Source organism: Blennius ocellaris (assembly GCF_963422515.1).
Source record: "Blennius ocellaris genome assembly, contig: SCAFFOLD_156, whole genome shotgun sequence".
Taxonomy (NCBI): Eukaryota; Metazoa; Chordata; class Actinopteri; order Blenniiformes; family Blenniidae; genus Blennius; species Blennius ocellaris.
In genome coordinates this window covers 64,536-87,567 of record NW_027662074.1, presented here as the reverse complement: position 1 = coordinate 87,567, position 23,032 = coordinate 64,536, and the positions used below count along the sequence as shown (strand labels likewise).

General features: G+C 54.3%; 1 protein-coding gene across 1 annotated transcript; it reads right to left on the bottom strand.

The window, feature by feature from the left end:
* Positions 1-1,519: 1,519 nt before the first annotated feature.
* Positions 1,520-22,210, bottom strand: LOC308148333 (calcium-dependent secretion activator 2-like; the record flags this gene model as incomplete). Its single annotated transcript, XM_080521793.1, has 10 exons — positions 1,520-1,628; positions 3,458-3,524; positions 9,816-9,955; positions 10,806-10,917; positions 11,503-11,642; positions 12,277-12,522; positions 12,748-12,828; positions 13,918-14,250; positions 14,424-14,537; positions 21,806-22,210. Coding segments are annotated over 10 exons (1,747 nt in total), but the record flags the coding sequence as incomplete, so codon positions are not given.
* Positions 22,211-23,032: the final 822 nt, after the last annotated feature.

The following is a 23,032-nucleotide window of genomic DNA, read 5'->3' as shown; positions in this document are numbered from 1 at the left end:
GTGACCCTGGAGGGACACGGTGACCCTGGAGGAACACCCCGACCCTGGAGGAACACGGTGACCCTGGAGGAACACAGTGACCCTGGAGGAACACCCCAACCCTGGAGGAACACCCCAACCCTGGAGGAACACCCCAACCCTGGAGGAACACAGTGACCCTGGAGGAACACGGTGACCCTGGAGGAACACCCCAACCCTGGAGGAACACGGTGACCCTGGAGGAACACCCCAACCCTGGAGGAACACCCCAACCCTGGAGGAACACCCCAACCCTGGAGGAACACAGTGACCCTGGAGGAACACGGTGACCCTGGAGGAACACGGTGACCCTGGAGGGACACGGTGACCCTGGAGGGACACGTGACCCTGGAGGAACACCCCAACCCTGGAGGAACACCCCAACCCTGGAGCAACACGGTGACCCTGGAGGAACACGGTGACCCTGGAGGAACACGGTGACCCTGGAGGGACACGGTGACCCTGGAGGGACACGGTGACCCTGGAGGAACACGGTGACCCTGGAGGAACACGGTGACCCTGGAGGAACACAGTGACCCTGGAGGAACACCCCAACCCTGGAGGAACACCCCAACCCTGGAGGAACACCCCAACCCTGGAGGAACACCGTGACCCTGGAGGGACACGGTGACCCTGGAGGAACACCCCAACCCTGGAGGAACACGGTGACCCTGGAGGAACACGGTGACCCTGGAGGGACACGGTGACCCTGGAGGGACACGGTGACCCTGGAGGAACACGGTGACCCTGGAGGAACACCCCAACCCTGGAGGAACACCCCAACCCTGGAGGAACACCGTGACCCTGGAGGAACACGGTGACCCTGGAGGAACACGGTGACCCTGGAGGGACACGGTGACCCTGGAGGGACACGGTGACCCTGGAGGGACACGTGACCCTGGAGGAACACCCCAACCCTGGAGGAACACCCCAACCCTGGAGGAACACCCCAACCCTGGAGGAACACCCCAACCCTGGAGGAACACCCCAACCCTGGAGCAACACGGTGACCCTGGAGGAACACGGTGACCCTGGAGGGACACGGTGACCCTGGAGGAACACGGTGACCCTGGAGGGACACGGTGACCCTGGAGGAACACCCCGACCCTGGAGGAACACGGTGACCCTGGAGGAACACGGTGACCCTGGAGGAACACAGTGACCCTGGAGGAACACAGTGACCCTGGAGGAACACCCCAACCCTGGAGGAACACCCCAACCCTGGAGGAACACCCCAACCCTGGAGGAACACAGTGACCCTGGAGAAAGACAATGACCCTGGAGGAACACCCCAACCCTGGAGAAAGACAATGACCCTGGAGAAAGACAATGACCCTGGAGGAACACGGTGACCCTGGAGAAAGACAATGACCCTGGAGAAAGACAATGACCCTGGAGGAACACGGTGACCCTGGAGAAAGACAATGACCCTGGAGAAAGACAATGACCCTGGAGAAAGACAATGACCCTGGAGGAAGACAATGGCCGGCGGTTGTAGTACCTGGCTGAGGGTCACAGTAATCCACGGTGTAGCCTTCCAGCTGCATCAGCTCCTGAGGCTCCGCCTTCTTCTCCCGGTAGCTGCACATGGCGAAGGTATACTGGCTGACCTGGAGGGGAGGAGCCACACACCGTCAGCCTCAGCTGCTGGACGACTGAACGCCTTTAGCCGCACATAGCATTTAGCTTGGTGTAGTCCTGAAGTACTGACCACATTCTGACTGACGGGAAACTACGACTGACGCAAAGACGTCGAAACTTCTTCTTGACGAGCTGAAACGTTCTCAAGTAATTGTAGTAACTGGTGACGCCGCTGAGCAAGGCAGCAGGACGCTTTCCTCTCATAGCGATTAATCAATGATGATTGAACTTTAACACTGAAAGTATGAGTTTGTTTATTACGTCTATCTGAACACAGTGTGTGGCAGTGATGTAGGGTTACTGCCGCCCAACTCTTCTCGTCTTCTGTTTCTCATTCAGTACAAAATAATGTAGTTTGATCACGTCCAAGTTCTCCTTCATCCTTTCACATTAAGACACGTCAGGTTGGGTTTGGCAACACTTCCTGTTCTGGACAGGAAGTGGGCTCTTCCTGGTCAATGTGTCACTGAGAACATTGAGCGCCACCTGTGACGTGCCCACGGCGCCGCCATCTTGGATAGGTCTCCCGCTCTGCTAGACATAAAGATCCAGGCTAAAAAACCTTGGCAGCCCGTTCGCTAGTCCCCATAGCAACACAGTTTACTGAGGAAAAGCTCGACCCCGTGGAACCCTCATGGTCGGGAGGGGAAAGGTCTTCCACGGGACATGAGCTGAGTTGCTATGTGGACTAGCAAACGAGCTGCCGATGTTCTTGTGGATCTTCTGGCCTGGATCTTTACATTGAGCAGAGCAGGTGACCTCTCCAAGATGGCGGCGCCGGAGGGTGGACGGGCCAGAGCTAGGCTAGTAGAAAAGAGCCGGACGTTTTACCGTGTAATGGATCCAGGCTGGCAAATCAAACGCTCCCGCTCAAAATGGAGCAATCCAAGATGGCTGCTGTACGTAGTGCTCGTTTAATATGTGACCACCTTGGGTTCCGTTTGACGCGGAACCGTCACGTTCAATGTTTGTGGGGTGAAGGACTGCAGGGGAATACTTCAGTTCTTTATGAGCCATCAGCCTGCATTACGGCTCATTTCTCCCATTTTTGCACCTCAATTAAATAACTGCAGCGATTAGAAAAAGAAAACACTGAAGAGTGAAATCAGCTTTCAAACCTTGGTCAGGAGCCGTAAACACGGCGCCCGGCGAGCTCCGCGCTGCGTTTAAGGACTCCGGCTCCCACAAAAGGAAGTAAACAGAGCGGGAATTCACAAAAGACCAGAAGTGAAATGAAATGTTTGCCCTTGCCCTGCGAGGATCTGCAGGGCTGGAAGTTAATGACGGCGCAGGCGGCAAAGATTCCCAAACTGAAAATGTCATTGACTGAGCGTCAGCAGCTAAAACTCGCTGAAGCTAATGAGACGGATGAGATCTTTAATGAATCACTGATTTCATTTGGGGGGAAATGAAAGAGCTGCTCCAGTGTGACGGCCACACATTTCATTATATTCATCTTTAAAGACCTTCTCAACGCCAAACCGCTGACGAATCTCTCAGCGAGGAGGTCGGCAACCTGCGGCTCCTCAGCTAGCTAGAAGCTAACTAAAGCTAAACTAGAGGCTGTAAATGGCTAGAAGCTAACAGGCTAAACTAGAGGCTGGAACCAGCTAAAAGCTAGCAGGCTAAACTAGAGGCTGTAAACAGCTACAAGCTAACAGGCTAAACTAGAGGCTGTAAACAGCTACAAGCTAACAGGCTTTGAGACTTCGACTCGAACTCCTTCTGACTGACTGACTTCCTGAATCGAAGGCCCGTCGACCAATCGGTGATCAGCGTCTCCCACTTCCTGTCGTACCTGAACGAGTACAAAGTATCTCTTCTTCCAGCGTTTCCAGACTCGTTGTCCGACGGCGTAGAGGAACCTGGAACACAGAACGTCGTTACGTTGAGGATGATGAGGATGAAGAAACTGTCGAACTCAGAAGATCAAACAACTGGAAGTGAAAACGACTCTGAGCAACATAAAGTCCAGTTTAAAGAGAGAAAGCGGTGAAATAAAGAACGTTGACGTCCAGAAGGCAACCTGTGGTGCCAAGTGGCGGCCATGTTTGGCTCAGTCGGCCATGTTTGACTCAGGCGGCCATGTTTGACTCAGGCGGCCATGTTTGGCTCAGTCGGCCATGTTTGACTCAGTCGGCCATGTTGACTCAGGCGGCCATGTTTGGCTGAGGCGGCCATGTTTGACTGAGGCGGCCATGTTTGACTCAGGCGGCCATGTTTGACTGAGGCGGCCATGTTTGACTGAGGCGGCCATGTTTGACTCAGGCGGCCATGTTTGACTGAGGCGGCCATGTTTGACTCAGGCGGCCATGTTTGACTGAGGTGGCCATGTTTGACTGAGGCGGACATGTTTGGCTCAGGCGGCCATGTTTGGCTCAGGCGGCCATGTTTGACTCAGTCGGCCATGTTTGACTGAGGCGGCCATGTTTGACTCAGGCGGCCATGTTTGACTGAGGCGGCCATGTTTGACTGAGGCGGCCATGTTTGACTGAGGCGGCCATGTTTGACTCAGGCGGCCATGTTTGACTGAGGCGGCCATGTTTGACTCCAGTTCCACTTTGTTTTTGCAATTTGCTCCGAGAACATTAAAAACGATTGACGGAGTTTCAGTGGGAATGTTTCACACATAACGGCCAAAGGCAGACTGATGATGATGATAATGATGATGATGATGAGTAGTAATAATTTCTGCAGGGTAAATGAGAGTGAAGGTCAGGTTAAAGGTCACCTCAGCCTTGGCTCTGCGTCGTTACCATCTATAGCTTCATTCTTGTATCATGTAACTTTATTTATATAAAAATAAACTTGCCACGACGAGGTTTTAAAGGTTTTAAAGGAGGTTTGAAAGGTTTGAAAGGAGGTTTCAAAGGTTTGAAAGGAGGTTTCAAAGGTTTCAAAGGAGGTTTTAAAGGTTTCAAAGGAGGTTTCAAAGGAGGTTTTAAAGGTTTCAAAGGAGGTTTTAAAGGTTTCAAAGGAGGTTTCAAAGGAGGTTTTAAAGGAGGTTTTAAAGGTTTCAAAGGAGGTTTTAAAGGAGGTTTTAAAGGTTTCAAAGGAGGTTTTAAAGGAGGTTTTAAAGGTTTCAAAGGAGGTTTTAAAGGTTTCAAAGGAGGTTTTAAAGGAGGTTTTAAAGGTTTCAAAGGAGGTTTTAAAGGAGGTTTCAAAGGTTTCAAAGGAGGTTTTAAAGGAGGTTTTAAAGGTTTCAAAGGAGGTTTTAAAGGTTTCAAAGGAGGTTTTAAAGGTTTCAAAGGAGGTTTTAAAGGTTTCAAAGGAGGTTTTAAAGGAGGTTTTAAAGGTTTCAAAGGAGGTTTTAAAGGAGGTTTTAAAGGTTTCAAAGGAGGTTTTAAAGGTTTCAAAGGAGGTTTCAAAGGAGGTTTTAAAGGTTTCAAAGGAGGTTTCAAAGGAGGTTTTAAAGGTTTCAAAGGAGGTTTTAAAGGTTTCAAAGGAGGTTTTAAAGGTTTCAAAGGAGGTTTCAAAGGAGGTTTTAAAGGTTTCAAAGGAGGTTTCAAAGGAGGTTTTAAAGGTTTCAAAGGAGGTTTTAAAGGTTTTAAAGGAGGTTTTGACGAGACGAAGCTCCGGCAGCAGAACTTCTTCACTCCGCCCTTCAGGACGCTGCTCAACTTCACTTTGTCTGCTTTTAGTTTAATTAACGCTTTTATTGCTTCAACCCTTCAGTGACTCCTTTCTTGTTTCACACGTTTCATTTTGGTTTTTAGCTCCTTTGACTCCAGGAAATAAAAATTCTAAGATGATCTGTTTTCGTCCTGATTGAGGATTTTTTTACCCGTTTTTGTTGATTTTATTTATTCATCTCTTTGGTGCCATTTTAGCTTTTATTCTGTTGTTGATATTTTATCCAGTTTGGCTGCTCCACCTTCCCTCCTCTCCTCCATCACCCAACCTTCCCTCCTCTCCTCCGTCCAGCGCAGCTGAGGTGAAGCAGCTTCAGGGAGCCAGTAGGGGGCGCCGGGGATAGACTCGGGGGGGGATAGACTCAGGGGGGGATAGACTCGGGGGGGATAGACTCGGGGGGGGGGGGGGGGGGGGATGGACTCAGGGGGGTAGACTTGGAGGAGTTAGACTCGGGGGGGATAGACTCAGGGGGGGATAGACTTGGGGGTGGATAAACTCGGGGGGTAGACTTGGAGGAGTTAGACTCAGGGGGGGATGACTCAGGGGGGGTAGACTCGGGGGGGGGGATAGACTTAGGGGGGATAAACTCGGGGGGTAGACTTGGAGGAGTTAGACTCAGGGGGGGATGACTCAGGGGGGGTAGACTCGGGGGGGGGGGATAGACTTAGGGGGGATAAACTCGGGGGGGTAGACTTGGAGGAGTTAGACTCGGGGGGGATAGACTCAGGGGGGGATAGACTTGGGGGTGGATAAACTCGGGGGGTAGACTTGGAGGAGTTAGACTCAGGGGGGGATGACTCAGGGGGGGTAGACTCGGGGGGGGGGATAGACTTAGGGGGGATAAACTCGGGGGGGTAGACTTGGAGGAGTTAGACTCAGGGGGGATAGACTCGGGGGGGGATGGACTCGGGGGGGTAGACTTGGAGGAGTTAGACTCAGGGGGGGATAGACTCAGGGGGGGTAGACTCAGGGGGGGTAAACTTGGGGGGGGGTTAACTCGGGGGGGGGGGGGTAGACTTGGAGGAGTTAGATGCAGGGGGGATAGACTCGGAGGGGATAGACTCAGGGGGGGATAGACTCGGGGGGGATAGACTCGGGGGGGGGGGGGTGGACTCAGGGGGGGTAGACTTGGAGGAGTTAGACTCAGGGGGGGATAGACTTGGGGGGGATAGACTTCGGGGGGGATAAACTCGGGGGGGTAGACTTGGAGGAGTTAGACTCAGGGGGGATAGACTCGGAGGGGATAGACTCAGGGGGGATAGACTCAGGGGGGTAGACTTGGAGGAGTTAGACTCAGGGGGGATAGACTCAGGTGGGGTAAGACTCAGGGGGGGGTAAGACTCAGGGGGGATAGACTCAGGAGGGGATAGACTCAGGGGGGGTTAGACTCAGGGGGGGTTAGACTCAGGGGGGGTTAGACTCAGGGGGGTTAGACTCAGACGAACGACAGCGAAGAATAAATCAATAATCAAAACAAGACATTTAATCCGTTTTCAACATTTTGACTGTGAAGCTACAAAAAACATTTTATTTTAAAAACGTCTCACATTTTCTAACCCTAACAAAAACTTTTTCGTCTCCTCTGAACCGTCTCCTCTGAACCGTCTCCTCTGAACCGTCTCCTCTGAACCGTCTCCTCTGAATCGTCTCCACTGAATCGTCTCCTCTGAATGGTCTCCACTGAATCGTCTCCACTGAACCGTCTCCTCTGAATCGTCTCCTCTGAATCGTCTCCTCTGAATCGTCTCCTCTGAATCGTCTCCACTGAATCGTCTCCACTGAATCGTCTCCTCTGAATCGTCTCCACTGAATCGTCTCCACTGAATCGTCTCCTCTGAATCGTCTCCACTGAATCGTCTCCACTGAATCGTCTCCTCTGAATCGTCTCCTCTGAATCGTCTCCACTGAATCGTCTCCACTGAATCGTCTCCTCTGAATCGTCTCCACTGAATCGTCTCCTCTGAATCGTCTCCACTGAATCGTCTCCTCTGAATCGTCTCCACTGAATCGTCTCCTCTGAATCGTCTCCACTGAATCGTCTCCTCTGAATCGTCTCCACTGAATCGTCTCCACTGAATCGTCTCCACTGAATCGTCTCCACTGAATCGTCTCCACTGAATCGTCTCCTCTGAATCGTCTCCTCTGAATCGTCTCCACTGAATCGTCTCCACTGAATCGTCTCCACTGAATCGTCTCCACTGAATCATGTTTCACTTTCCTTCCGTGAGGAATTGAACCGTTTCTTTAAAAACTTTAGAACTTTTTCATTTGACAGTTTTCAGCTTTGTCTCATCAATTTATTTATTGTATTTATTTTAGTATTTGTATTTATTTATTGGATTATATTAGGGGGTTGATATTGATATATTCATATTAATATAAATGGTACATTTACACTCTTTCACAAAGTAATCTTATTGTCAATACTTAGAATTGACGATTTCTTATGATTGGTAAAATTGTAGTTTTTATGATTTATGTTTGACATTTTCAATCAAACATCTTCTATTTATTCACAAGTTCATCTTATTAATACAACTGAAGTCATGAAGTGGTGCAGGTGGCATGAACACGTGACACTCAGGTGAACACGTGAGGAAGAGCAGAGCAGCTCCACTCACAGTGGAACACTGACCCCCAGAGGACAAACACTGGTACTGCAGCCCAAACACTACTGCTCAGGAGGACGAGGAGGAAGAGGAGGAAGAGGAGGAAGAGGAGGACGAGGAGGAAGAGGAGGACGAGGAGGAAGAGACAGAGAACTTCCACCATGATCAAGTAAGGAACAAAGGGTGCATCCTAACGGTCCCTCCCGTCTCCTAGCGGCCCCCCCCCCCCCCCCCCCCCGTCTCCTAGCGCCCCCCCCCCCCGTCTCCTAGCGGTCCCCCCCGTCTCCTAGCGGTCCCTCCCGTCTCGTTTATTTTATTCTGAAATGTATTGTTAGCAGGTGGGAAAAGGTCAATGTGGATATTTACATAAACAAATAGACAAATAAACAAAGAGCAATGTCGTTTATATTTGATGTGTTGTTTTAATTTGAAATTCAGTTTTGCATGTGAGCAGTATTAAGTAATATATACTTCAGTATTCTGCTCTGCTTGTAAAACTTTGATTTCTGGGGGAAGTTTTTAAATAAATATCAATGTTGGACTTTGTCAAAGTTTTAAGTTTAAGTTTTGTCCCTCCTGGTAGAAAAGATCCAAAACTGACTCATCCAGGACAAACTGACTCATCCAGGACAAACTGAGTCATCCAGGACGAACTGACTCATCCAGGAAAAACTGACTCATCCAGGACAAACTGACTCATCCAGGACAAACTGACTCATCCAGGACGAACTGACTCATCCAGGAAAAACTGACTCATCCAGGACAAACTGACTCATCCAGGACGAACTGACTCATCCAGGAAAAACTGACTCATCCAGGAAAAGTGTAAATAATCCAGGAAAAGTGTAAATAATCCAGGAAAAGTGTAAATAATCCAGGAAAAGTGTAAATAATCCAGGAAAAGTGTAAATAATCCAGGAAAAGTGAGAAAAGGGCAAACGGCGACGACGAGGCTCTGCTGCCACCTGCTGGAGGAAACGAACTACAACTGCTCAGCGTTTCCTTTAAAAAAATAAAAGACTGAAAGTTTCAGACTGAAACTCCAGAAGATTTGATGAAAACAAAGAAACCAAACGACTGAAACACAAGGAAGAAAGGAGGGAAAGAGAAAAGACAAATAAAGAAATTAAAAAAGAAATAAAGATCCACCCTGGTTCCACAATGGTTCCACCTTGGTTCCACCATGAGGAGGGTTCCCTGGTTCCATCATGGTTCCACCATGAGGAGGGTTCCCTGGTTCCATCATGGTTCCACCATGAGGAGTGTACCTGGTTCCACAATGGTTCCACCCTGGTTCCACCATGAGGAGGGTTCCCTGGTTCCATCATGGTTCCACCATGAGGAGGGTTCCCTGGTTCCATCATGGTTCCACCATGAGGAGTGTACCTGGTTCCACAATGGTTCCACCCTGGTTCCACCATGAGGAGGGTTCCCTGGTTCCATCATGGTTCCACCATGAGGAGGGTCCCTGGTTCCACAATGGTTCCACCATGAGGGTTCCCTGGTTCCACCATGGTTCCACCCTGGTTCCACCATGAGGAGGGTTCCCTGGTTCCACCATGAGGAGGGTCCCTGGTTCCACAATGGTTCCACCCTGGTTCCACCATGAGGAGGGTCCCTGGTTCCATCATGGTTCCACCATGAGGAGGGTCCCTGGTTCCACAATGGTTCCACCCTGGTTCCACCATGAGGAGGGTTCCCTGGTTCCACCATGGTTCCACCCTGGTTCCACCATGAGGATTCCCTGGTTCCACAAAGGTTCCACCATGAGGAGGGTTCCCTGGTTCCACAATGGTTCCATCATGGTTCCACCATGAGGAGGGTTCCCTGGTTCCACAATGGTTCCACAATGGTTCCACCCTGGTTCCACCATGAGGAGGGTTCCCTGGTTCCACCATGGTTCCCCAGACTCACCCGCTGTGCTTCATGTTGGGGGGTTTGTCCATGCGGACAGACAGTCTGATCCTCAGGTCCTGGTCCTGGCTGGTCTTGGGAACCAGCATCTGGTGGAGTTCCGCCTGCTTGGTTCCGTTGGTTGTCGGGTGGAGAACCACCTGCAAGAACCCACCAGGGATTACTGTAACTTTACTCTAGTTACATCCTCACATTTTATACCAGCGACATTGAGAGAGCAGCAGAGACACATCATGTCCGTCCCCCTCGTCCTGTGCAGCAAAGACACCGGGACATTGTTGACCAAATTGGGAGACAGGGAGGACAAAGAGGACAAAGGACAAAGAGGACAAGGAGGATGGGGAGGACAGGGGACAGAGGGGAGGACAGGGGAGGGACTGGGAGGACAGGGAGGACGGGGAGGACAGGGGACAAAGGGGAGGACTGGGAGGACAGGCAGGACAGGGAGGACAAGGAGGATGGGGGATGAAGGAGAGGACAGGGGACGTAGGGGAGGACAGGGAGGTAGCAGTAGAAGTAGTAGTGATAACAGTACCAGTACCAGTGGTAACAGTACCAGTAGTAGCGGTAACAGTACCAGTAGCAGTAGTAGCGGTAACAGCAGCAGTAGTAGTAGTAGCGGTACCAGTAGCAGTAGTAGCGGTAGCAGTACCAGTAGCGGAAACAGTAGCAGTACCAGTAGTAGCGGTAACAGTAGCAGTAGTAGCGGTAGCAGTACCAGTAGCAGTACCACTAGCAGTAGTAGCGGTAGCAGTAGCGGTAGCAGTACAAGTAGCAGTACCAGTAGTAGCGGTAACAGTAGCAGTACCAGTAGCAGTAGTAGCGGTAACAGTAGCAGTAGCAGTAGCAGTAGCAGTAGCAGTAGCAGTACCAGTAGCAGTAGCGGTAGCAGTACCAGTGGCAGTAGCAGTAGCAGTAGCAGTAGCAGTACCAGTAGCAGTAGCGGTAGCAGTAGCAGTAGCAGTAGCAGTAGCAGTAGCAGTGTCTCACCCGGCCCAGCTCCTTGTCCTCCAGGACCAGGACCCCGGTGGTCTCAGTGAACAGCTTCACCTTGACTGACGGCAGCGGATGGGAGGTGCTGAAGTCTGCCTGGGTCCCCCACCTGGAACACACCTGGTCACACCTGGTGCACACCTGTCACACCTGGTCACACCTGGTGCACACCTGGAACACCTGGTGCACACCTGAAACACCTGGTCACACCTGTCACACCTGGTCACACCTGTCACACCTGGAACACACCTGGTCACACCTGGTGCACACCTGGAACACCTGGTGCACACCTGAAACACCTGGAACACCTGGTCACATACCTGGAACACACCTGGTCACACCAGGTGCACACCTGGAACACCTGGTGCACACCTGGAACACCAGGGGCACACCTGGGGGCGGAGCCTCAGCCCTACACCCTCCCTCAGAGTGTACTCAGTGTACTCAGTGTGTACTTAGAGTGTGTGTACTCAGTGTGTACTCAGAGTACTCAGTGTATTCTGTGTACTTAGAATGTGTACTCAGAGTACTCGGTGTGTGTACTCAGAGCGTGTACTCAGAGTGTGTACTCAGAGTACTCAGTGTATTCCGTGTACTTAGAGTGTGTAAATCAGAGTGCTCGGTGTGTGTACTCAGTGTACTCAGAGCGTGTACTCAGTGTACTCAGAGTGTACTGAGAGTAGGCAGTACTCACCGGGGCGTGCAGGCCTCCACCAGGCCGGTCTGCAGCTTGCCCCCCCCGCCCCCCCCGCCCCCCCCCTCCTCCTCCAGGGTGCAGTAGATCCTCCTGCTGGGGGCCACAGACCTCAGACCCTCCACCTCCATGACGAAGACCTGGGGACAGAGGACAGGGTCACTCCTCCATCTCATCCCTCCATCCTCCTCCGTCTCATCCCTCACTCCTCCTCCTCACTCCTCCATCTCATCCCTCCATCCTCCTCCTCACTCCTCCATCTCATCCCTCCATCCTCCTCCATCTCATCCCTCCATCCTCCTCCATCTCATCCCTCCATCCTCCTCCGTCTCATCCCTCACTCCTCCTCCTCACTCCTCCATCTCATCCCTCCATCCTCCTCCATCTCATCCCTCCATCCTCCTCCGTCTCATCCCTCACTCCTCCTCCTCACTCCTCCATCTCATCCCTCCATCCTCCTCCATCTCATCCCTCCATCCTCCTCACTCCTCCATCTCATCCCTCCATCCTCCTCCATCTCATCCCTCCATCCTCCTCCATCTCATCCCTCCATCCTCCTCACTCCTCCATCTCATCCCTCCATCCTCCTCACTCCTCCATCTCATCCCTCCATCCTCCTCACTCCTCCATCTCATCCCTCCATCCTCCTCCATCTCATCCCTCCATCCTCCTCCGTCTCATCCCTCCATCCTCCTCCTCACTCCTCCATCAACCAGAACTCGGTTCTTCCTGGACCAGAAGCAGAACCAGGTTCTGGTTCCATGTGTGACGAACCTCTAGGGTGAAGGACAGGACCACGTCCTCCTTGGACAGGATGTGGTCCTGGTCCTGGTCCTGGTCCAGGTCCAGGAAGGAGGTGTTGATGGAGCGCTGCAGCCTGGTCCTGGTCCTGGTCCTGGTCCTGGCGCCCCCCCTGGCCCGGCTCTGCAGGTTGGTGACCAGCAGGTCTACGGCCGAACGCAGCTCCTCCACGTACAGAGACTCCATGTGGGGGGACACCAGCCGGGGGACTGTCCCCTCCTGCAGGACGGGACAGACACCAGAGACACTCGAGGTGGACAGAGACCAGGGACACTCGAGGTGGACAGAGACACTCGAGGTGGACAGAGACACTCGAGGTGGACAGACTCCAGACCCCCAGTCATCAAGGCTGTTTGGTCTTCAACTCTCCTGGATGTGAGTGTGGAACCAAGGCTCTGCCCCCCCACCCCCCCTCCTCTCCTCCAGGACCAGAGAGACCCTCACCCTGGAGATGTCCTCAGCCAGATGAAGACGTCCCTCCAGCTCCCGGCGGATCTGAGCCGTCTGCTCGTCCACGTTGTCCAACTGGAAGACAAACAATGAGTGATGAGACCTGGGGGGGAGGGGCGGGGCTTCAGGGAGGGGCGGGGCTTCAGGTGCGACTCCCCCAACCTCATGACCCCCCAACCTCATGACCTCCTGACCCCCCTGATCTCATGACCCCCCCAACCTCATGACCTCCTGATCCCCCCGATCTCATGACCCCCCAACCTCATGACCTCCTGACCCCCCCCAACATCATGACCTCCTGATCCCCCAACCTCATGACCCCCCCAACCTCATGATCCCCTGACCTCATGAGCTCCTGACCCCCCCGACCTCATGAGCTCCTGATCCCCCCGACCTCCTGACCCCCCCAACCTCATGAGCTCCTGATCCCCCCGACCTCCTGAGCCCCCCAACCTCATGACCTCCTGACCCCCCCAACCTCATGACCTCCTGACTCCCCAAACCTCCTAACCCTCCCCAACCTCATGACCCCCCCACCTCATGACCTCCTGACCCCCCCGACCTCCATAACCTCATGACCTCCTGACCCCCCAACCTCATGACCCCCCCGACCTCATGACCTCCTGATCCCCCCGATCTCATGACCCCCCAACCTCATGACCTCCTGACCCCCCAACATCATGACCTCCTGATCCCCCAACCTCATGACCCCCCAACCTCATGACCTCCTGACTCCCCAAACCTCCTAACCCCCCCAACCTCATGACCCCTCCTGACCCCCCAACCTCATGACCCCCCCGACCTCATGACCTCCTGATCCCCCCCGACCTCATGATCCCCCAACCTCATGACCTCCTGACCCCCCAACATCATGACCTCCTGACCCCCCCAACCTCATGACCTCCTGACTCCCCCAACCTCCTAACCCCCCCAACCTCATGACCTCCTGACCCCCCCGACCTCCTGACCCCCATAACCTCATGACCTCCTGACCCCCCAACCTCATGACCCCCCCGACCTCATGACCTCCTGAGCCCTCAACCTCATGACCTCCTGATTCCCCCAACCTCATGACCTCCTAACCCCCCCAACCTCATGACCCCCCCCTGACCTCATGACCTCCCGACCTCCTGACCTCCCCCGACCTCCTGACCCCCCCCTCACCTGGCAGGCATTGTAGAGCAGCTGGTGGTCCAGCTTGCGGACCCCCAGGACCTGCTGGAACATGAGGTAGAGCTGCTCTTTGCTGAGGACGAGCTCCGCCCCGGAGCCCAGGTGTCCCCGGGGCGTCTGTCCCCGCAGGTCCTCGTCCCCCCTGTAGAGGGCGTCGTACTGGGACATCCAGGAGCTCAGCACCGTCTCCTTGCTCAGACCCCCCGTCTCCGGCAGCAGGCGGACCCGCCGCTCCACCTTCTGCTTGAACACGTCCCTGAAGTCCTGGTCCGAGCAGCCCCCGCTCTGGACCAGCCGGGACACCCTGTCGCTCCGGAGGAAGCCCTGGGGGGGGGGGGGGGGGACAGACCAGAGAGAAGACTCCTCCTGCTGCAGTTCAGAGAGAAAGGTTCCTCTGGGACCCCCCAGCCTGCTCCTGCTCACCATTTGTTTTCTAGACACTCCCAGTGCCCCCCCCACCCTGTCCAACACTGCCCCCCCCCCCCCCCCCCCCTCACCTCATAGTAGCTCCGGACGGCGTTGCAGAAGGCCTCGTCAGCCACGATGTGAGAGTCTCCGTTGAGGAAGGACAGGAAGCGGTCCTTCACCGCCTGCAGCTGCTGCTTGTTCACCTGGGGGGGACAGACGTCACTATAGACCTGGGGGGGACAAGACGTCTCTACAGACCTGGGGTGGACAAGATGCCACTATACAACCTGGGGGGGTTCAAGACGCCACTACAGACCTGGGGGGGACAAGACGTCACTATAGACCTGGGGGGGACAAGATGCCACTATACAACCTGGGGGGGACAAGACGTCACTATAGACCTGGGGGGGACAAGACGTCACCATAGACCTGGGGGGGACACTATGAAGAGGACCAGTATGAAGAGAAACGCGACGGCTGCAACACAGAATGACACAGGAAGTGGAACCATGTCTCACAGTGTCAAAGTGTCCAAGTGTCTTCATGGACGTCCTGCTAAACCCAACAAGACGTTTGCAGACCAGGAGGGAATCAAACCGGGGATCTGCTGCTGGGCAACAAGACTCCGGAGGCAAAACACTCGCTTCCAAGGCTTATCTCCTCCTGCAGCCGGTGAGAGCAGACTAACCGCTGGGGGACTGGGAGCAGACTAACCGCTGGAGGACTGTGGGAGCAGACTAACCGCTGGGGGACTGTGGGAGCAGACTAACCGCTGGAGGACTGGGAGCAGACTAACCGCTGGAGGACTGTGGGAGCAGACTAACCGCTGGAGGACTGGGAGCAGACTAACCGCTGGTGGACTGGGAGCAGACTAACCGCTGGGGGACTGTGGGAGCAGACTAACCGCTGGAGGACTGGGAGCAGACTAACCGCTGGTGGACTGGGAGCAGACTAACCGCTGGGGGACTGGGAGCAGACTAACCACTGGGGGACTGGGAGCAGACTAACCGCTGGGGGACTGGGAGCAGACTAACCGCTGGAGGACTGGGACCCGACTAACCACTGGGGGACTGCCAGAGCAGACTAACCGCTGGAGGACTGTGGGAGCAGACTAACCGCTGGAGGACTGCCGGAGCAGACTAACCGGGGCCTGAGCCTCCACCAGCCTGGGGGGGGGGGGGGGTTCAGGACCGGAGCAGAGCTGAGAAGTCGTTTCTCATCCAGACAGAAGTGACGAGACTTGTTTGTTTTCCTGAGGAAATCCTGACGTGAGAGCAGGATGTTCTTGTTATGGTTCCTCTTCTCCTCCGTCAGCAGCAGTGAGAGCGACAGAACCCGTTTCCCTGACGACCGCCGGCAGCCTTACTTTCATTAATAACCTGCTTTAGAGCCGCGGCCTGGACCAGGACTAGCAGGCCTACTGCTAACACCGCTAACAATTCTAACACCGCTAACAATTCTAACACAGCTAACAATGCTAACACCGCTAACACCGCTAACACTGCTAACACGCTTCTCAGCGGCCGATACTTGGACGCGTCACAACGCTCCCTGATGTCCCTGGTTCAGGATGAGAGCGACTGGACGTCAGTGGCTGCAGGACGGCGAGGGACAGACGGTCACACCCAGAAGACAAACACGTCCGTCCCTCCCTGGACAAACATGTCCACACCCTGCCGGGTCGCATCACATCGGGGTCAAAGGTCACAGAGAGGAACCTGCTCCTGACACCTGAACCTCCGGCTGGGCAGCAGGTATGGAGTTCCTCCTCCTCTTCTTCTCCTCCATTCCTCCTCCTCTGTTCCTCTTCTCCTCCCCCTCTTCTCCTCCATTCCTCCTCCTCTGTTCCTCTTCTCCTCCCCCTCTTCTCCTCCATTCCTCCTCCTCTGTTCCTCTTCTCCTCCTCCTCTTCTCCTCCATTCCTCCTCTTCTGTTCCTCTTCTCCTCCCCCTCTTCTCCTCCATTCCTCCTCCTCCTCCTCTTCTCCTCCATTCCTCCTCCTCTGTTCCTCTTCTCCTCCTCCTCTTCTCCTCCATTCCTCCTCCTCTGTTCCTCTTCTCCTCCTCCTCTGTTCCTCCTCTATTCCTCTTCTCCTCCTCCTCCTCCAGAGGAGTCGTCAGGTCTCAAGGCATGAGCTCATCAGAAACCACCATGTGCAGTACCAGCAGGTGGTGCAGTACCAGGTGGTACCAGCAGGTGGTGCAGTACCAGGTGGTACCAGCAGGTGGTGCAGTACCAGGTGGTGCAGTACCAGGTGGTACCAGCAGGTGGTGCAGTACCAGGTGGTACCAGCAGGTGGTGCACATTTCCTGTTCTATAGACCTTCAATAAAAGAACAAGGTGAAACGAAACAAGAAAAGGGAGCCCCCCCCCCCCCCCCCGCCCCCCGGAGGGCTTTCCTATGGAGTCTGAGGGGAGGTGGGCGGGGTTTGATGCGGTGGGCGGGGCTTCCCCAGCACACACCCCTGGCTCCTCCTCCTCCGTGATCTGGTTGATAACGACTTCCTGTTGTGCCGGTTTGTCAGCCACGCAAATAAGAGCGTGAAGATTTCCTGTAACACCTGGAGGCAGGTGAACGGGTGAACGGGTGAACGGGTGAACGGGTGAACGGGTGAACCGGTGAACCAGTGAGCAGGTGAATAGGTGAGGCTCCACCTCTCTTCACTACTCTTCGTCTCCATCCAGTGATGAAGCTCCACTCTGCACCTCCGTGAGGAACAAATACACACTGTAGTACACAAGTCCATACTCTGAAGTCCATACTCTGAAGTCCATACTCTGAAGTACAGACTCTGAAGTACAGACTCTGAAGTCCATACTCTGAAGTCCATACTCTGAAGTACAGACTCTGAAGTCCATACTCTGAAGTACAGACTCTGAAGTACAGACTCTGAAGTCCAGACTCTGAAGTACAGACTCTGAAGTCCACACTCTGAAGTCCATACTCTGAAGTCCATACTCTGAAGTCCATACTCTGAAGTACAGACTCTGAAGTCCATACTCTGAAGTCCATACTCTGAAGTACAGACTCTGAAGTCCATACTCTGAAGTACAGACTCTGAAGTACAGACTCTGAAGTCCAGACTCTGAAGTACAGACTCTGAAGTCCACACTCTGAAGTACAGACTCTGAAGTCCATACTCTGAAGTCCACACTCTGAAGTACAGACTCTGAAGTCCACACTCTGAAGTACAGACTCTGAAGTCCATACTCTGAAGTCCACACTCTGAAGTACAGACTCTGAAGTACAGACTCTGAAGTCCACACTCTGAAGTACAGACTCTGAAGTCCATACTCTGAAGTACAGACTTTCTGAATTTTTTCCAAATACATTATAGGAGCAGTTTCACAATAAGAGTTCAGGAGTCGTTCTGCACATGCTCAGTCGCCCTCAGAACGACTTACTTTATTACTCTTTTAATATCTAGTGCATTTACTTTATATGTAACTTCTTTACTTAATATAAATACATATATACACATGTATACAAGATAAATACATATATACACATGTATATAAGATAAATACAATATATAAGATGTATACAATATAAATACATATATAAGATGTATACAATATAAATACATATATACACATGTATACTAGATGTATACAATATAAATACATATACAAGATGTATACCAGGTAAAGATTACATGAGGTTTAAAGTACTTCAGGACCATAAACAGTCCAGGTTGATCCTGAGTGACCAGCTGGTAGAAGATTGTTACAAAGGCCTTTAAACACTTCAAAGTGTTTCTTTGTTGTGTCACATTGTTACACATGAAAGGTTTAGATTTTACTACATCAAACAGTTTGTACTGAAAATTATTACAGTTTCAACATGAAGTCGATTCTAATGAAACATTGAAGTGAGTGTGGGAGGAAACAGGCGGTAAACCAGGAGGAAACAGGCGGTAAACCAGGAGGAAACAAGGAGAAAATAGGCGGTAAGCCAGGAGGAAACAGGCAGTAAACCAGGAGAAAACAAGTAGGAAACAGGCAGTAAACCAGGAGGAAACAGGTGGTAAACCAGGAGGAAACAAGGAGGAAACAGGCAGTAAACCAGGAGGAAACAGGCAGTAAACCAGGAGGAAACAGGCAGTAAGCCAGGAGGAAACAGGCGGTAAACCAGGAGGAAACAGGCGGTAAACCAGGAGGAAACAAGCAGTAAACCAGGAGGAAACAAGGAGAAAATAGGCGGTAAGCCAGGAGGAAACAGGCAGTAAACCAGGAGAAAACAAGTAGGAAACAGGCAGTAAACCAGAGGAAACAGGTGGTAAACCAGGAGGAAACAAGGAGGAAACAGGCAGTAAACCAGGAGGAAACAGGCAGTAAACCAGGAGGAAACAAGGAGGAAACAGGCAGTAAACCAGGAGAAAACAAGTAGGAAACAGGCAGTAAACCAGGAGGAAACAGGTGGTAAACCAGGAGGAAACAAGGAGGAAACAGGCAGTAAACCAGGAGGAAACAGGCAGTAAACCAGGAGGAAACAGGCAGTAAGCCAGGAGGAAACAGGCGGTAAACCAGGAGGAAACAGGCGGTAAACCAGGAGGAAACAAGCAGTAAACCAGGAGGAAACAAGGAGAAAATAGGCGGTAAGCCAGGAGGAAACAGGCAGTAAACCAGGAGAAAACAAGTAGGAAACAGGCAGTAAACCAGGAGGAAACAGGTGGTAAACCAGGAGGAAACAAGGAGGAAACAGGCAGTAAACCAGGAGGAAACAGGCAGTAAACCAGGAGGAAACAAGGAGGAAACAGGCAGTAAACCAGGAGGAAACAAGGAGGAAACAGGCAGTAAACCAGGAGGAAACAAGGAGGAAACAGGCAGTAAACCAGGAGGAAACAGGTGGTAAACCAGGAGGAAACAAGGAGGAAACAGGCAGTAAACCAGGAGGAAACAAGGAGAAAACAGGCAGTAAACCAGGAGGAAACAGGCAGTAAACCAGGAGGAAACAGGCAGTAAACCAGGAGGAAACAAGGAGAAAACAGGCAGTAAACCAGGAGGAAACAGGTGGTAAACCAGGAGGAAACAAGGAGGAAACAGGCAGTAAACCAGGAGGAAACAAGGAGGAAACAGGCAGTAAACCAGGAGGAAACAAGGAGAAAACAGGCAGTAAACCAGGAGGAAATAAAGAGGAAACAGGCAGTAAACCAGGAGGAAACAAGGAGAAAACAGGCAGTAAACCAGGAGGAAACAGGCAGTAAACCAGGAGGAAACAAGGAGGAAACAGGCAGTAAACCAGGAGGAAATAAGGAGGAAACAGGCAGTAAACCAGGAGGAAACAAGGAGAAAACAGGCAGTAAACCAGGAGGAAACAAGGAGAAAACAGGCAGTAAACCAGGAGGAAACAGGCAGTAAACCAGGAGGAAACAAGGAGGAAACAGGCAGTAAACCAGGAGGAAACAAGGAGGAAACAGGCAGTAAACCAGGAGGAAACAAGGAGAAAACAGGCAGTAAACCAGGAGGAAACAGGCAGTAAACCAGGAGGAAACAAGGAGAAAACAGGCAGTAAACCAGGAGGAAACAGGCAGTAAACCAGGAGGAAACAAGGAGGAAACAGGCAGTAAACCAGGAGGAAACAAGTAGGAAACAGGCAGTAAACCAGGAGGAAACAAGGAGAAAACAGGCAGTAAACAAGTAGGAAACAGGCAGTAAACCAGGAGGAAACAAGGAGGAAACAGGTGGTAAACCAGGAGGAAACCAGGAGGAAACAGGTGGTAAACCAGGAGGAAACAAGGAGGAAACAGGCGGTAAACCAGGAGGAAACAAGTGTTGGGTGGAGGTGAGGTGAGGGTGGAGGTCGGGTGGGGGTGAGGTGAGGGTGGAGGTGAGGTGAGGGTGGAGGTCGGGTGGGGGTGAGGTGAGGGTGGAGGTGAGGTGAGGGTGGAGGTGAGGTGAGGTGAGGAGGTGAGGGTGGAGGTGAGGTAAGGTGAGGGTGGAGGTCGGGTGGGGGTGAGGTGAGGGTGGAGGTGAGGTGGGGGTGAGGTGAGGGTGGAGGTGAGATGAGGGTGGAGGTGAGGTGAGGTGAGGGTGGAGGTCGGGTGGGGGTGAGGTGAGGGTGGAGGTGAGGTGAGGGTGGAGGTGAGGTGAGGGTGGAGGTGAGGTGAGGTGAGGTGAGGGTGGAGGTGAGGTGAGGTGAGGAGGTGAGGGTGGAGGTGAGGTAAGGTGAGGGTGGAGGTCGGGTGGGGGTGAGGTGAGGGTGGAGGTCGGGTGGGGGTGAGGTGAGGGTGGAGGTGAGGTGGGGGTGAGGTGAGGGTGGAGGTGAGGTGAGGGTGGAGGTGAGGTGAGGTGAGGGTGGAGGTCGGGTGGGGGTGAGGTGAGGGTGGAGGTGAGGTGAGGGTGGAGGTGAGGTGAGGGTGGAGGTCGGGTGGGGGTGAGGTGAGGGTGGAGGTGAGGTGAGGGTGGAGGTGAGGTGAGGGTGGAGGTGAGGTGAGGGTGGAGGTGAGGTGAGGGTGGAGGTGAGGTGAGGTGAGGGTGGAGGTGAGGTGAGGTGAGGAGGTGAGGGTGGAGGTGAGGTAAGGTGAGGGTGGAGGTCGGGTGGGGGTGAGGTGAGGGTGGAGGTGAGGTGGGGGTGAGGTGAGGGTGGAGGTGAGGTGAGGTGAGGGTGGAGGTCGGGTGGGGGTGAGGTGAGGGTGGAGGTGAGGTGAGGGTGGAGGTGAGGTGAGGGTGGAGGTGAGGTGAGGGTGGAGGTCGGGTGGGGGTGAGGTGAGGTGAGGGTGGAGGTGAGGTGAGGTGAGGGTGGAGGTGAGCTGAGGGTGGAGGTCGGGTGGGGGTGAGGTGAGGGTGGAGGTGAGGTGAGGGTGGAGGTGAGGTGAGGTGAGGGTGGAGGTCGGGTGGGGGTGAGGTGAGGTGAGGGTGGAGGTCGGGTGGAGGTGAGGTGAAGGTGGGGTGAGGGTGAGGTGAGGGTGGAGGTCGGGTGGAGGTGAGGTGAGGTGAGGGTGGAGGTCGGGTGGAGGTGAGGTGAGGGTGGAGGTCGGGTGGAGGTGAGGTGAGGGTGGAGGTCGGGTGGGGGTGAGGTGAGGGTGGAGGTGAGGGTGGAGGTCGGGTGGGGGTGAGGTGAGGGTGGAGGTGAGGTGAGGGTGGAGGTCGGGTGGGGGTGAGGTGAGGGTGGAGGTGAGGGTGGAGGTCGGGTGGGGGGTGAGGTGAGGTGAGGGTGGAGGTGAGGTGAGGGTGGAGGTCGGGTGAGGGTGGAGGTGAGGTGAGGTGAGGGTGGAGGTTGGGTGGGGGTGAGGTGAGGGTGGAGGTGAGCTGAGGGTGGAGGTCGGGTGGGGGTGAGGTGAGGGTGGAGGTGAGGTGAGGGTGGAGGTGAGGTGAGGTGAGGGTGGAGGTCGGGTGGGGGTGAGGTGAGGTGAGGGTGGAGGTCGGGTGGAGGTGAGGTGAGGGTGGAGGTCGGGTGAGGGTGAGGTGAGGGTGGAGGTGAGGGTGGGGGTGAGGTGAGGGTGGAGGTGAGGGTGGAGGAGGCACTGACCTTGTGCTGCCGGCGGGTCATGTCTGTCGGCTGCTTGGCGTTGAACGGGAAGGAGATGCAGCGCAGCACGAACACGTAGATCTGCAGCTTCACCTTCCTCTCCTCCTCCTCCTGCTTCACCTTCCTCTCCTCCTCCTCCTGCTTCACCTTCCTCTCCTCCTCCTCCTGCTTCACCTCCTCTCCCTCCTCCTCCACCTCCTCCTCTCCCTCCACCTCCTGCACCTCCTCCCGGTGCTCCTCCGCGGCTCTGTGCCGCGGCCGTCTCGCGCCTCTCCTCCCCGCCGCGGAGCCTCGGAGTCGCGGAGCCTCGCGCCCAACTTCAGGGTCCGAGTCCCCGCCGGACCCGGACCCGGACCCGGACCCGGAGTCCGGACCGGAGTCCTCGCTGGAGGACGGGTCCAGCATGGCGCCCGCTGCTTCTCACTCGTTAGTCGACGTGGCGCTCGAGCCGCTCCACCTGCCGGGGGCGTTTGAAGCCGTGACCCGCGGCGGACGGAGGTTTTGAGGGGCGGGCGGGGAGGCGGGGTCTGACCCGGGGCTGCGGGTGGAGCTGCGGGTGGAGCTGCGGGTGGAGCTGTCCCCGCCCGCGCGCCGCCGCTGCCGCGATGTGTCGGAATGAGCGCGAGGCGCAAACAGGTGAGCGACCTGCTGGACGGGTTGCCAGATAAGAAACACTTTCCAGCGCGACGAATCACAAACCCGCCAGACTCGATGAGGAGCCAGCTGGGACGTCCTGGAACGTCCTGGAACCTCCTGAAATATTCCTGGAACGTCCTGGAACGTCACCTCGTCCTCCACCTCACCATGAGGATCAGTCCTCCACCCCGTCCTCCACCTCACCATCAGCACCACCAGGTTCCTTGTCCCCACAATGTTCCTGCTCCTGCTGAGCGGCGCCCCCTGCTGGAGGCGCCAGACGTTCTGAACAAAGCTGTTCCCTCTTTCTGCAACGTTGACGTCCAGAAGGCTGGAGGTTCTCCGCCTCAAACTGTGGCGCCAAGCGGCGGCCATGTTTGGCTGAGGCGGCCATGTTGGACTCAGGCGGCCATGTTTGGCTGAGGCGGCCATGTTGGACTCAGGCGGCCATGTTTGGCTCAGGCGGCCATGTTGGACTCAGGCGGCCATGTTGGACTCAGGCGGCCATGTTGGACTCAGGCGGCCATGTTGGACTCAGGCGGCCATGTTTGACTGAGGCGGCCATGTTGGACTCAGGCGGCCATGTTTGGC